The sequence below is a fragment of the Orcinus orca genome, chromosome 10 (genome assembly GCF_937001465.1).
Source record: "Orcinus orca chromosome 10, mOrcOrc1.1, whole genome shotgun sequence".
In the NCBI taxonomy this organism is placed as follows: domain Eukaryota; kingdom Metazoa; phylum Chordata; class Mammalia; order Artiodactyla; family Delphinidae; genus Orcinus; species Orcinus orca.
In genome coordinates this window covers 86,507,298-86,520,514 of record NC_064568.1, presented here as the reverse complement: position 1 = coordinate 86,520,514, position 13,217 = coordinate 86,507,298, and the positions used below count along the sequence as shown (strand labels likewise).

Below are 13,217 nucleotides of genomic sequence, written 5' to 3'. Positions count from 1 at the left end.
AGGCAACAGGAAAGTACGTCTTACTCAGCCCTCGAGGCAAGTAGGATATGGCGGGTTCTAGTTTTCTGTACCTGTCAAAGGTGCTCAACGTACCGGGCAAGAGATGGTGATGTTGGGGGAAGAAGATAGTCTTCCTTGTTTGGAACCGAAGTAGATGTACACCGCACCCTAGACAAGGACAAACCACAGGTCGATCGTTAAGGCTTGGTGGTGACCCGAGAACCTTAAATAATAGCAAGACAAAGGTGACTGATGATGAAATAAATCACCATCAGAGCCCTGTAGGGTCAGGAGCTTAGTTACTGCCAGAAGTCGGTGTCCAGTCCTGTGTATTGGCCACTTCCATCAGACTATTAGAGCCCCCAAAGCAGAAACTGTCATTTTTATCTTTGCCTCCCCAGCGTCTTGCTCCGGATCTGCCATCCATAACTGTTCAGTGTATTTGCAGAATGACCTACTCAACTCCCCACCCCTTCAAGCCCGAGCTCAGTTTCTGGCTTTTCAACGAGGCCCTCCCCTGGCCCAGCCCATTATTTCTCTGAACACTAACACGTTGTGTCAGTACTGCTTACTTGCCTTGGGATGCAGACTGTGCTGTTACTGTGTTACGAACTAGTTCTCTTACTTGCCTTGGGATGCAGACTGTGCTGTTACTGTGTTACGAACTAGTTCTCGTCTTATAACTTGCCCGTCTCCATCCCTACTCCTTCTACATGCATTTATTTTCCATAGTGAACCAAGGACTGAGTACACAGTGGTGGGTAAGACCAACCTCTCTCCACCCCAAAAGCTGGCCAATTGGCAACTGTGACACCACAGCGTGGGGAGCTCCAAAGGTGCAGCGAGCACAGAACAACGAAGTGTCTCCTGAGCCAGGGATTAGAGCACACTTCCTGCAAGAAGTGACATTTCACCCCTATGGAAAAGAGGGGAGAAAGGGCTTTCCAGGTGGAGGGAGCTAGGTGAGCTCCAGTCCTAACGTGAGGGCACCTGATGGGTCTGGATGACAAATTGCTCACGGGACTAGAAACAGGGTGAGGTGGAGAGGGAAACGAAGGGCCTTTGACTCCACTGTCACTCGCGGTGCCCGGCTACGGTGTGGAGGACTTGTGGGAGGACTTGTGGGAGGAAAGCCCTGTGGGCCAGGACCCAGGATCTCTGCTCTCGGTAAGAAAAGAGGGAACCCACTGGGTTCCTTGCATGAGAGGAAAGATCCAGGAAGTCACCTCCCTGCTGTGATGACAGGAAGCTATGGATTAGCTGGAATTTCTACCTTCCCTATCATTCAGCATCCCGGGGGAGGGGGGAGGGAGAGTACAGTACCCGGTGGAGAGCCACCCGTGAAGCCCAACTAAGGCCAGGGAGGCAGGAACAGGAGCTGCCAGGTAACCGGAGTCCCATCAAGGACCTGCGTGGGGGGCTGGGACCATCTCCCTACAAAAGCTCTGCCCGGCACCCCTGCTGCCTGCTTTCCTCCGGAGCCTCCGCTCAGTGTCTCCTCCCTTACCGCCCTATCCACCACCATCACCCCCAGCAGCCTCCTTACTGTGTACGTGAGCTGCTCGGAGCCCACTGAGGGGGCTCCCACGGCCAGGTCCGGCACGCCGTCCTTGTTAAAGTCCAGCACGGCCACGGCAGAGCCGAACCGACCTGAAGGCTGAAGAGGCACCAGTTACTTCCCCTGGGCTGAGCCACAACCTCAGGAAGAGCACACCTGACTCCCTGGGGGACCCCACCCAGCACCCCAGGACTGAGGAGCAAAACTGCAGCCGCCTGTAACACACCCATGACCCGCCAGATGGGTAGCTCTGCCCTAAGGATGTATTTGGCTCATCTGTCTGCCCCGAGGGGAAGATGAGGTGCCGGAGAGAAGAATGTCGGTTCTTAAAAGTTCTAGGTTTTCAGATAATGGTCTGGTGCGTATCATGCCCCGCGTTAAGGACCAGGCTCCTCTTGGAAAGTATCCAAGATAATAATCACGTAACAGTAGCTAACATCTGTCGAATACTCAGGAGGTTCTAGAGCCATGCTGTCCAGTGCGGTAGCCACTAGCTAAATGTGCCTATTACTTTTAAATTTAAATTACCTAACATTAAACCAAAACAGTTTTTCAGTTGCACTGGCCACATTCAAATGCTCAAAAGCCAAAGCACTTAGTAGCTCCCACACTGAACAGCACAGCTGTAAAGGATCTCCATCATCACGGAGAGTTCTATCGATGACAGTGCTGTAGACACTAAGCATTTCACAGGGATTAACGTACATACTTTTATTACTCCTACTTTTGTGGTTTACAGATGGAAAATTCACTCCATTCAGGGACAGTTTTCTTCCAAGGTGGATTTTCTAGATCTTTCATCTCCTACTGTCTAGAATGAGCCTAGACCTAAATATAACTCCTATTCTTTCACAACTTATCTAACAATGAAGAGTCTTGCACAAGTGATGCTTGCCACATAACACACACGTCCCAGAACCCACGTCTGTTATTTATTGGCTAATCTCCCTATACCTGTGGTGCAATAGCATTTGAGAACACAGCCACTTGCTACAAGGCAGGAACTGGATAAACGAGAGAGGACTGCCCCGGGACACAATCACATTGGGGCAGTATGGGGACCAATGAGTAGGGGTCCCTGCCAACTGAAGATGGGTTCGTTTCATCACCACCAGCTTTACCATCAAGCCGTCCTGCAGGGTAACCATCATTCCAAGAAAAGCACAGCATTCTAAAAGTAGGCAAATGCTTATCTATCCTATCTTCCACTTTATAGACAAGGACCAGAAAGGTTAACTGCAGACCAGGGATGAGTACAGGATTCCCATCCCTAGCACATGCCTTAATCTGGCCATCTTCCAAATTATCAAAGGTCACTGGGACAAGAGAGCATGGAGCTACCCCTTTCCTCACCCCAAGTGTCTTTGAGAGAATTTCTCATACACAGGAAGCAGTTGCCTTTCTTATTCCTTGTCTACAGGAGACCAAAGGATTACACTTTACACCACAGTCTGACAGGGGAATGGCTTGGTGAAGAAAGAAGTAACAAGAATGAGTTGATTTCGGAACTTTCTCATGTGGTGTCAGAAGGTTCCAGAAAATGCTGTCCCTCCTACACTGGTCATTAACACCTTTTGGACTCAAAGGCTCCTTCCATCAGAGCTTAAACTAGATTATATGGACTTCCCTGGTGGGGCAGTGGTTAAGAATCCGCCTGCCAATGCAGGGGACACAGGTTCGAGCCCTGGTCCGGGAAGATCCCACATGCTGCAGAGCAACTAAGCCCGTGCACCACAAATACTGAGCCCATGTGCCACAACTACTGAAGCCTGTGTGCCTACAGCCTGTGCTCCGCAACGAGAGAAGCCACGGCAATGAGAAGCCCGTGCACCGCAACGAAGAGTAGCCTCCACTCATTGCAACTAGAGAAAGCCTGCTCGCAGCAACAAAGACCCAACGCAGCCAAGAATAAATAAATCTATTTTTTAAAAAACCTAGATTATAAACCATTGGGCTTTTCATTATTTAAAGTATGTTCAGGTGCACCATCTTATTTTTTCACAGCATTAACTCCACAGAGAACGTTTTAACGGTATGTCTGGGGCAAGAAACCATCTGACCCCAAATTCCCCTGGTGCTTGATATTTGGAGCTTGCAGTGTCACCAAAGCCCCCATACTCATCTGTGGCTGGTAGCAGGGCTCTGTCGGCCCCTCTTTATTTATTGCTCATGTAAGGACTAATACCAAACACGTCAGGGAGGAAAACCCTCCCGGTCTCTAGTGCTCCCACGAGGAATTCATGCTGCCTCTGCGGAACATCTGTACAGTCACTGCGGGACTCCTCTGGTGGTGAATAACGACTCAACGGAACGAAACCTGAACAGTCTGAAGTTTAGTTAATAGCAGTTTACCAGTGTTGGGCTTCCCTGGTGGCACAGTGGTTAAGAATCCGCCTGCCAGTGCAGAGGACATGGGTGCGAGCCCTGGTCCGGGAAGATCCCACATGCCGCGGAGCAACTAAGCCCGTGCGCCACAACTAATGAGCCTGCATACCACAACTACTGAAGCCCGTGTGCCTAGAGCCCGTGCTCTGCAACAAGAGAAGCCACTGCAGTGAGAAGCCTGCACACCGCAACGAAGAGTAGCCCCTGCTCGCCGCAACTCGAGAAAGCCCGTGCGCAGCAACGAAGACCCAATGCAGCCAAAAATAAATAATTTTTTTAAAAAAATAGCAATTTACCAGTGTTGGTCTCTTAACTTTGACAAGTATGCCATAATTACGTAAGATGTTAACACAGGGGAAACTGGGTCAAGGGTACATGGGAACTCTCTGTACTGTCTTTACAACTTTTCTGTGAATCTAAAATTCTTACAAGATAAACTATTCATATTAAAAGAAACACACCAAACGAGGTTTTATATTATCAAGATATCACATTCTGATTGGCTACTCAAAGCCACTAAATAGTATGGGTGTTTCTGGAAGGTATTGGACTAAACACTCAAAGTTAATGATAGAATGAGATTAATGATGTGAACATGCTTTTAAACATGAAAAGTACTACACAAATGCTGGCCACCAACTGTTTGTTACTATCATTATTCTTGCTATTGGTCATTCACCCTGGAAGAGTTTGCCGGGAAGTGCGGGCAGTGGCTTATTGACACTAAAAGGGAAAATATGAGATGGGGGCCTCACCTGGAAACCCTCCAGGATCACATGGGCCTCCTTGTCTAGGTCCAGGTCGACGAGGGGCAAGCCCAGGTCGCTGCCATAGATGAGGTACACGCGCCCCACGTGGACGTGGCCGGGGCAGCTGTAGCCCGGGGCGCCCATCACCAGGTCACCGTGCCCATCCTGGTTGAGGTCAGCCGAGGTCATCGCCCTGTAGGGAAGAAGAGGCAGCCCACTGCAGTGTCTACTGAGAGCTATGAGTAAAACTGTCTTCTGCTCCTTTCCTTTCTGGATTCTAGAATTTAACTTCCTCTCGTGGATTTTTCCATCCTGTATGACTGTTGTGAATATTCACGTCTGAGGTTATATTGTGTGTGTGATTCAGCCTTGTTCTCCGGCAGAAAAAATAACAACAAAACTGGACAAATCAAGGCCTCTGGGCATTTCTGGACCACATAACCTGAACACATAAAAAGCATCCTCACGAAAGCACCTTGTCCTACATGCAAAACCCAGAGCAGCCAAAGCACCATCCCAGGCTCCCCCTGAGAACAGAGAGGAAATTCGCCATCAGCCAATCGCACAGGTTACTTCATAATCGGCTCAACTCATTTCAGCTTGTTACCTGATCAAAGACAAGTTTGTGGTAAGTAGACCATTTTATCTCTACCATAGCTACATAGGGTGGCTTATACTGGAAAAAATTCAATGCCTAACAGGTTTAGTGGATGTTTCTAAATGAGAGCCCATGACCTGCCAGTTACAGAGTTGGACAAACTGAGTCAATGGTTCAAACGTCTCTGGCGGGGCTGGAATGACCAAAAGTCATTTATTTATTCTGGTTCTGATGACCACACAAGAATAAATAGCAGTTTATTTCTGCTATTTAAAAAGAGAAAATAAATAGCAGTTTATTTCTGCTATTTAAAAAGAGAAAAAGAGAAGAGCAGTTTCTAACGGGTGTGATGCCTGGTGAACTGGGTCAGATGCACACCGTGGAGACACTGCTGGTCTCTGCACTCCCGAGGCTGGACTCTGGCCAGTAATGGCCCCCAGGAAGGACCTCCGTGCTGCCCCCCCACTCCCCCGCCCCATGTGGCAGACAGCCCAGCAGGAGGCCCTCAATTGGATTTTCAGGAAGGTGGCCAAGAAGAGCTATTCATTATTCACAAATGAATGGCCAGTAAAGACAGCATTCACCCCCCATTCCTTGTGCTGGAGCTGAATGCATTAGCGGCCTGAAGAGGAAGGGCTGTCAGTATATTGTTCCAAGGGAAATGCAATGTTATTTGGATTTTAAAAGTGTGGTTTAAAAAAAGAGGTTTCACCAAAACCTCCAAAAAATAGTCACTTTTATATCCTTGGGCTCAGTTTGGTTGTGAAACTGAGTCCCCCTAAAACCAAGTTCCCTTACTGAGTTTATGATTAATCTTTCTATCCAAAACTTTATTCCCTTTCTTGTCCCCTCCGACCTCAATCCTTTGCTAACTGAACACTAATCAACCAGAGTCAGATGAGTAAAACAGCTGCTGTCGATAACATCGTTAATGTACTAAAATGGCTGTTGTAGATATAATTAAGGTTGTTAATTATATAAACAAACTCAGGTTGTTTCTCCAGGCCAAGCGAGCTACCAGATCCCCGAGCCATGGACCACCTGGCCAGAGAATCATAAACCGAAACATCCTGACCCCTGAAAGTATGATTAAGAAATGTCACAAGACGATGACTGATCCCAGCTTCACTGGTCTCCCCCTTTAAAAACACCCCTAACTCGAAGACCAAATTGGAGTGGACCTGAGGCTTGTCTCCAACTCCCTTGCTTGGGGCCCTGCAATTAATGCTGTACTTTCCTTCACCGCAGCTGGGTATCAGTAGATTGGCTTTGCTGTGCTATTACCAAATTTCAGTTTGGTAATAGTTGATCTTTAAAATCAGAGGAATCCCTAACATTCTCTTTATAAAATTATTGTGGTGTGCTAGGCTTTTGCCTTATGAAGTTATAATAGTCCAGACACATAATAGATACCTGCTTTTATCTTTCTAATGTCCTTAGATGCCAAGATATCTGTAATAATCTATCTCCGAAAACATTGAAGCTTTACAAATATTCTATAAAGTAATAGTTTATTGTTGTGGTTATTTAATAAAGTAAAAGTTGTTTGTATTTAAACATATTTTTGACCAATTTTAAGGAGATAATTTTATCTTTACCAGAACTTAACCACAAAATTATTTTTCGTTGATGATGAATTGATTGGAAAATAAAGTGCTAACAGGCACCATTTAAAACATTTGTGAATGACTGCTTGAAATTAATACTGATAAAAATGTTCAGGAATTAGATAAACTCATACGTACCAACCAAGCCTTGTGTAGGGAAATGACAAGTAGTAAGATGCTGAGGGGCTAGAAACATGATTCAGTGGCGGAGAGCTGCCAGTAAACATTTCCTGTATGCTCCTCTCCAAAGACTGGTACATGAAAGATAAGGAATCCTGAAACAAAATGATTACAGACAGAAGAAGACACAGCATAATCAACAAAGCTACCGTTTCCTGCCAAAAGCATTAGACTTTAGGAAACAAGTTTTTACAAGTGCTGAAAAATAACATCGATTCCTATCAACAAGACGACTTAAGACTGGCAATTAGGAGAGTGAAATCACACCCCCAGTGTGTGCTCACAGATGGGAGTTATAGCCCTAGAGGTCAGGGCCATCACGGAAAGAAAGAGTCAGCTGGGATTAACCTAAACCAAGTCAGGATGGTCTATTACTTTGCAGAATGTAACTGAACAAAATAATTGTTACGATCTAAAGTTTTTTTTTAAGATAAGTTCATTCAAATCTAGAACTGTAACTATATTTGTATGTGTATATATGTGTGTATATATATATATATATATATATATCCTTCTTTTCTTTTCCCCCTCAAAAAAATGAACTGAAATACCACCAGGAATGCTAGAAACCCTCCCAACCACACTCAAATTGAGAGGCTGCTGGATTTGCTCTGAGTCCCAAGAAACCGGGCGGGCACGAGGGGTCACGTGTGGAGTGCTGGAAGCTGTATGCGAGAGAAATGAGGGGACAGCAAGCCTCTCAGCTTGGGATGCTGAATTGTTCTTAGCGTGGTTACTGCAGAGACACAAATACAGACCTCAGTGGCCCTGAACAACCTGGCCAGGCACCAGATCCATGCAAGTTCAGGGAACACAACTCAAAATCCACCCAGGGGTAACATAAGACCAAACAAGAATTCCCGGGCCTGCCCCAGAGCAGAATCAGCTCAGAGCCATGGGACAGCCCTGGACAGCTCAGGCTCCAGAGAAGTGCAGGTTATAAGGGCCCTGCAGGAAGGGACCATGCCTTCTGTTTCTCCAGTCTAACACCTCTGGCAGGCCATCCACAGATTGCTCATCTGCTGCCCAGCTCTGGCATCCTCATTCATCCAGGAAGCACCATGCCAGGTACCACCCAGGCCTTGGGACTATAAAGTCCTTCTCTTACACAATTTTCCCTTTGCAAGGGAGACTGATCTACATAATTGCAAGACCAAATGAGAGTTGTTTTGACAGAGCTTCCCAGGTCTAGGTGTGGGTACATAATTTGTAGAACTCATTGCAAAATGAAAATGCAATGTTCTTTGTTCCCAAGTTATTAAGAATTTTAAAGCAATGACAGCAGAGCATTAAACCAAGTGAGGCGGCCTTCTGTGTGACCATGCAGGCTGCAGACCTGTGAAGCAGGCCCTGCCCGGGCCCTCGACCAGCTCACAATGTCGTCTAAACCCTTCTCCCTCCCCAACTCTCGCAAGTACCTTGTATCCCTTATCTTGTGTTCCAAGCAAACAAGACTACTCAGATTTCCAAACATCATGAAACTTTCCCAATCCACTACCAGAAACACATGCTCACTGATGAAGAACCATCTAGTACTCAAGGCCTAACTCAAATGCCACCTCCTCCATGAAGCCTTCTCTGATAGTAGGGATATAATTTTTTATCTTCATGAGAGTCTATGTACCCACCCCCCCCAACCATAGGATTTGTTGCATCCTACTCACAAATGGTTATTTTTGTATTTATCACCCCTATTAGACTGAAATTTTCTAAATGTCAGAGGCTATTTCCCTTTCATCTTCTATCTCCCTGGTGGAATGACACTTAAGATGATCTCATGGAGGAACTTCATATGCAGTGGTGTCCCCTTGGTGTCGGGCCTTGCACAGTGAGCCTACAATATTGCTGACACACTTTGCCTAAGGACAGAGCAGAACTGGCCCCACGGCCACCTTGGGCTCTACCTGGCTTGCCAAAGGCCACTGAGGTCCAGACTCTCATCATAGGATGTTTCTGGAACAAGCCAGGCTTGGAGGCCAAGGATACTTGCGAGCCTGGCTCATGCCCAGGTGACTTTCAATGAACGATTAAACAACCAGCGACTCTACAAAACGCGGTATCACAGGAAGCGGCAGGTGCCAATCTCTCCATTAAAAGCCCAAAATTCTTACCACAGTCCAGGAATCCACACTAAAGAACGCTCCTCGTTTGGTATAGTTTATATTTTTTCCAATATCTTTAGTTAGGGCTGCAGTCACGTTTCTATGAAAAACATTTTTCTGTACTTTTGAGCTGCTGGAAAGAGAGAGGAATAAACTGGTTAAGACTGAGGAAATAGCAACTCCCCCTGAATAACTGAGTTGAAAACTATAGTCAAGTTAATCACAGGTTAAAAGACCATAAAATTTTAACATCTGCAAGTTGAAGGAACAGCAACACAAAAAAAATTTTAGAAAACCTTTTATAGGAGATTCCACAACATCTTTTAATAAACACATTTCCAAGGTTGAAAAAGCCTGTCCTTACAAATGTAAGTTCTATAGGCGTATAAGTTTGAATTCCTTCCAGATTAAAAAAAAAAAAAAATCAAAAGTCAACATTTCATACAAATGGCCAAGAAAAGGTCATAGCTGTTCGGGAAAGCAGTATGCAGGTAGACTGACTTATCCTTAAAGACATGCAAGAATTAATTATACAATAAAAATACATTTTCAAATTCATATGTTTTAACCAGTCTACCAATCAGATGCCTAAAGAAGCCAGACAGGTTTCCGAAATGCTTACAGTGGAAGCTGGGCAACAAACAAAGGAGGCCCGCGTAAGACACCAGCCAGTGTAGGGATCCCGACAATCTAGAGCTTGCAAACCCAACCTAAAGGCGTTCAATTTAATTAAAACAAAACTTACCTAATTCACATAAATTAAAAAGTGAGGGCTTACCTGAACACTTTGCACATTTTCAATTCTTTGGAAGCTCTGAACTCTCTCTCACCTTAGCATCTTTTTTTTTTTAATCTTTTTTTTTTATTAATAGCCATCCTTTTTTTTTTTTTTTTTTTTGCGGTACGCGGGCCTCTCACTTGTGGCCTCTCCCGTCGCAGAGCACAGGCTCCGGACGCTCAGGCTCAGCGGCCATGGCTCACGGGCCCAGCCGCTCCGCGGCATGTGAGATCTTCCCGGACCGGGGCACGAACCCGTGTCCCCTGCATCGGCAGGCGGACGCTCAACCACTGCGCCACCAGGGAAGCCCTCACCTTAGCATCTTTTATTGCAATGCCCTCTTTTTGAGTATCGGACTCTTGCTCACTCTAAATATCTTGGTTGAAGCATCAGTTCTTCACAGGAAGTCTCCTGTGACTGAGTTAGGACACTCTGTGGTACATCCTGAGCACCCAACACTTGTCCTTCCTAATACTCAAGGGTATTTACAGCGCCCATCCACCCGCCATCCTCTGAGAGCAGAGACTGTTTCTGTCTTGTTCGCAGTGAGGTCTCTAAATGCCTGAACTAGTTCCTGGCACATAATGATGAGGAAGTATTATTTTATAATTTGTACTGCTTTATTGTATTATTAGTAATAATATTTATTAGGATTAATATAGTTATTAAATGCATGAATGAATGGTTGGTGGCTGGTACCTGAGTCCAGCAGGGAACACCACCCCCTAGAATACAAAGCAGACCCTCTGGCCCTCTTCCTCAGAAACTGAGAGGACTTCTCCCCACCCTGTCTTGTTGATAATTACTTTTTCAGGGTGGAATTTGGCCAAACTTTATGAATAATAACAATAATGATGGTAATAATAATAATACTATTAACTATCATTTACCAGTTAATGAGCAACTTACTAATGTGCTAATTGCTCTACATCCATTCTCCCACATAATCCACACCATAATTCTGGGAGTAGGATATGCATTTATTCCAGTTTGCCAAAGGAGAAAGCTGCAGCTCAAAAAATAATTAGGCAACTTGTTTAAAAATCACACAGCTATAAATGGCAGCCCTGGAATTTGAACCTCTGTCTACAAAGCCCATGCTTTCAGAGTCTACTGAGCACCCCTCTGAGCGAGTGAGATGTTCTTTTTCTATGAGCCATTTTGGAATCCACTTACCTGTGGGTATGGTTTTTCTGGCTGCCACATGCGATAAACAGAGGGTTCTCAGGTAGGGTGCAGTTACTGGGGAAATAGTCAAATGAGTTAGGCAGTTTTCTACCCTCTTTTCAAGCATGAATTTTTCTGAGAATCAGTGTAACATTTCAAACCACCTCCAAAAGTCTTCATGCAGTGGTTTTATGACTTAGCCAGGCAGGACTGGTAAAGGGCCTGAGTCCTACTTAATGAGGGTGGATATGCAGGTGCTATTATGGTAACCCAGGCAGCGCCACACGGCTGGTCACCCTAGACTCACAGCCTTCCCCTTCCCTCCCGATTCCACCTGCTGAGTTCTCCCTGCTGACATGAACCATCTCAGAGTTACAGACAGAAAGAAACTGATTCCCAACTGTGCCACCTTTTGCCCATCTATGCTCAATGTTTTGATTTTTCATTCTCATTCCTTTAAAAACAAAAACTTATAAACTAATAATAGGTAACTAAGTATCCCTTTCTACAAGTGAAAAGGTTGCTGATAGAATGCAAGAGGTGAACTTTCTCTCTAACATTGAACAGAAGCACTAAGGGAGTGGGTATTACACTGTAAGAGTCTCTTCCAGAATGAAGACTCTTCTGAAGGAGAGGAAGCTTTGGAGGTCACTGAGGGAGTTTCAGGGCAGTTATGAAGGAAGTATGAGCCTGAGGCAAAAGGACTGGTTGCTGGAAAAGGAATTCAGAAAAGAGGTGAAAGACGCTGAAGGCAAACTTTTCCCATCAAAATCTTTCTTAGGGCCACAGCTTTAAGCTGAGGAAAAGGTTTTTCCTCAAATTCTCTTTTCTGCACCACCGGGATTTAGAAGGCAGCCTTACAAGGTTAGCACTACAATTACAAATACTTTTTGAGTTAAGTAGAGTTCTGGCTGGGAACGTAACTACCATTATTTCACTGTTTCTTTAGGAAAATATACTATGAGTTTCAAGTAACACAAATTTGCTTTGGAAGATCACGTATCAGTAAGTTAAGAAGTGGTTATAATGTGAAAATACATATGCTTTTCTTTCTGTCATGAGTTTGTGTTGTCTTTCTTTGGAGCATTCTCCAAATTTCCCATAAAGTTGCATAAATTCTGATGAATCTTTCTTTGCAAATGTCTGTAAAGATACAATCAATTCATGGAATTTTCTGCCTTGATAAATTAAGACAGATCAAGAGACAAGAAATCTGTTTTTTCTCAGTTATCTCCTCCTAATTAAAGAATAAGGTCCAGCTACAGAACTTTGCTTAGCTATGTTGGACAACTGAGCCAAAGACAAACACCAAAATTGTTTTTCCAATTTAAGGATCAATACACTTGGACTTTATAAAACAAAAAAATGTAGGTCATTCACTCTAACATGGCCATGTGTTATGAATCCCTCCAATATAAACTTAACTTTTTTCTAACACTACTACTAGTAGCCCACATTTATCAAGTGCTTACTGTAGGCTAAACCCTTTACACGAGTGATCTCATTTACTCCTCACAAGGCCCTATGAGAAAGATAGAATTATTACTGCCTACACTTCATGCATGAGGAAACTAAGACTTGGAGAGATTTAACAATTTGCTTGGGATAGCTCAATAGAGAGTGACACGTCTCTTAAATTCCAAAGTTCATCCTCTCTACAACACACATGGACTGAAACACCCACAGCCATAAAAGAGCTTGGGGATTTCAATGAAGGTTAATTTTCACTATTAAAAGTGCTATTCATATTGGATGGTTTCCATCTACCACACTGTTACTTGCCGAGTCTTAGAAGCAAGGCTAAGGTTGAATTTATCAAAGGGAATTTTGTTTCAAATCAACACAATATATATAATTGTGTTGTATATACATATACACACATATATATACATATGTTGTGTATATAATATAAAACATAATATATAATTATGGTTAACATTCTTTGAATACTGGCAAAGGATCATCATGCAGTGTACACCGTTCTGGAGCTGTGCTCATACAGGCCCCTGAACTTAAAAAGCCCAACCCTCCTACGATCCTCACCCAGAATAACCACCCCAGTGCAGCTCCTGCTACAGAACCCTCTTTCTCCC

General features: G+C 44.5%; 1 protein-coding gene and 1 long non-coding RNA gene across 5 annotated transcripts in view; one reads left to right on the top strand and one right to left on the bottom strand.

Moving 5' to 3' along the window:
- The window catches only part of LOC125965682 (uncharacterized), a 667,016-nt gene that overhangs the window by 515,058 nt on the left and 138,741 nt on the right, over positions 1–13,217 (top strand). The window lies entirely within an intron of this gene.
- GPLD1 (glycosylphosphatidylinositol specific phospholipase D1) overlaps positions 1–13,217 on the bottom strand; it is a 61,094-nt gene that overhangs the window by 9,694 nt on the left and 38,183 nt on the right. For 3 of the 4 annotated variants that reach the window (XM_033434810.2, XM_033434809.2, XM_033434811.2), the window contains 6 exons: positions 11,134–11,199; positions 9,189–9,312; positions 7,036–7,172; positions 4,699–4,885; positions 1,547–1,657; positions 94–168 (listed from right to left, as the gene is read on the bottom strand). In XM_033434810.2, coding sequence (XP_033290701.1) covers positions 94–168; positions 1,547–1,657; positions 4,699–4,885; positions 7,036–7,172; positions 9,189–9,312; positions 11,134–11,199 — 700 coding nt within the window. The remainder of the gene's footprint in view (positions 1–93; positions 169–1,546; positions 1,658–4,698; positions 4,886–7,035; positions 7,173–9,188; positions 9,313–11,133; positions 11,200–13,217) is intronic. The other variant, XM_004273526.3, reaches the window with a different exon arrangement.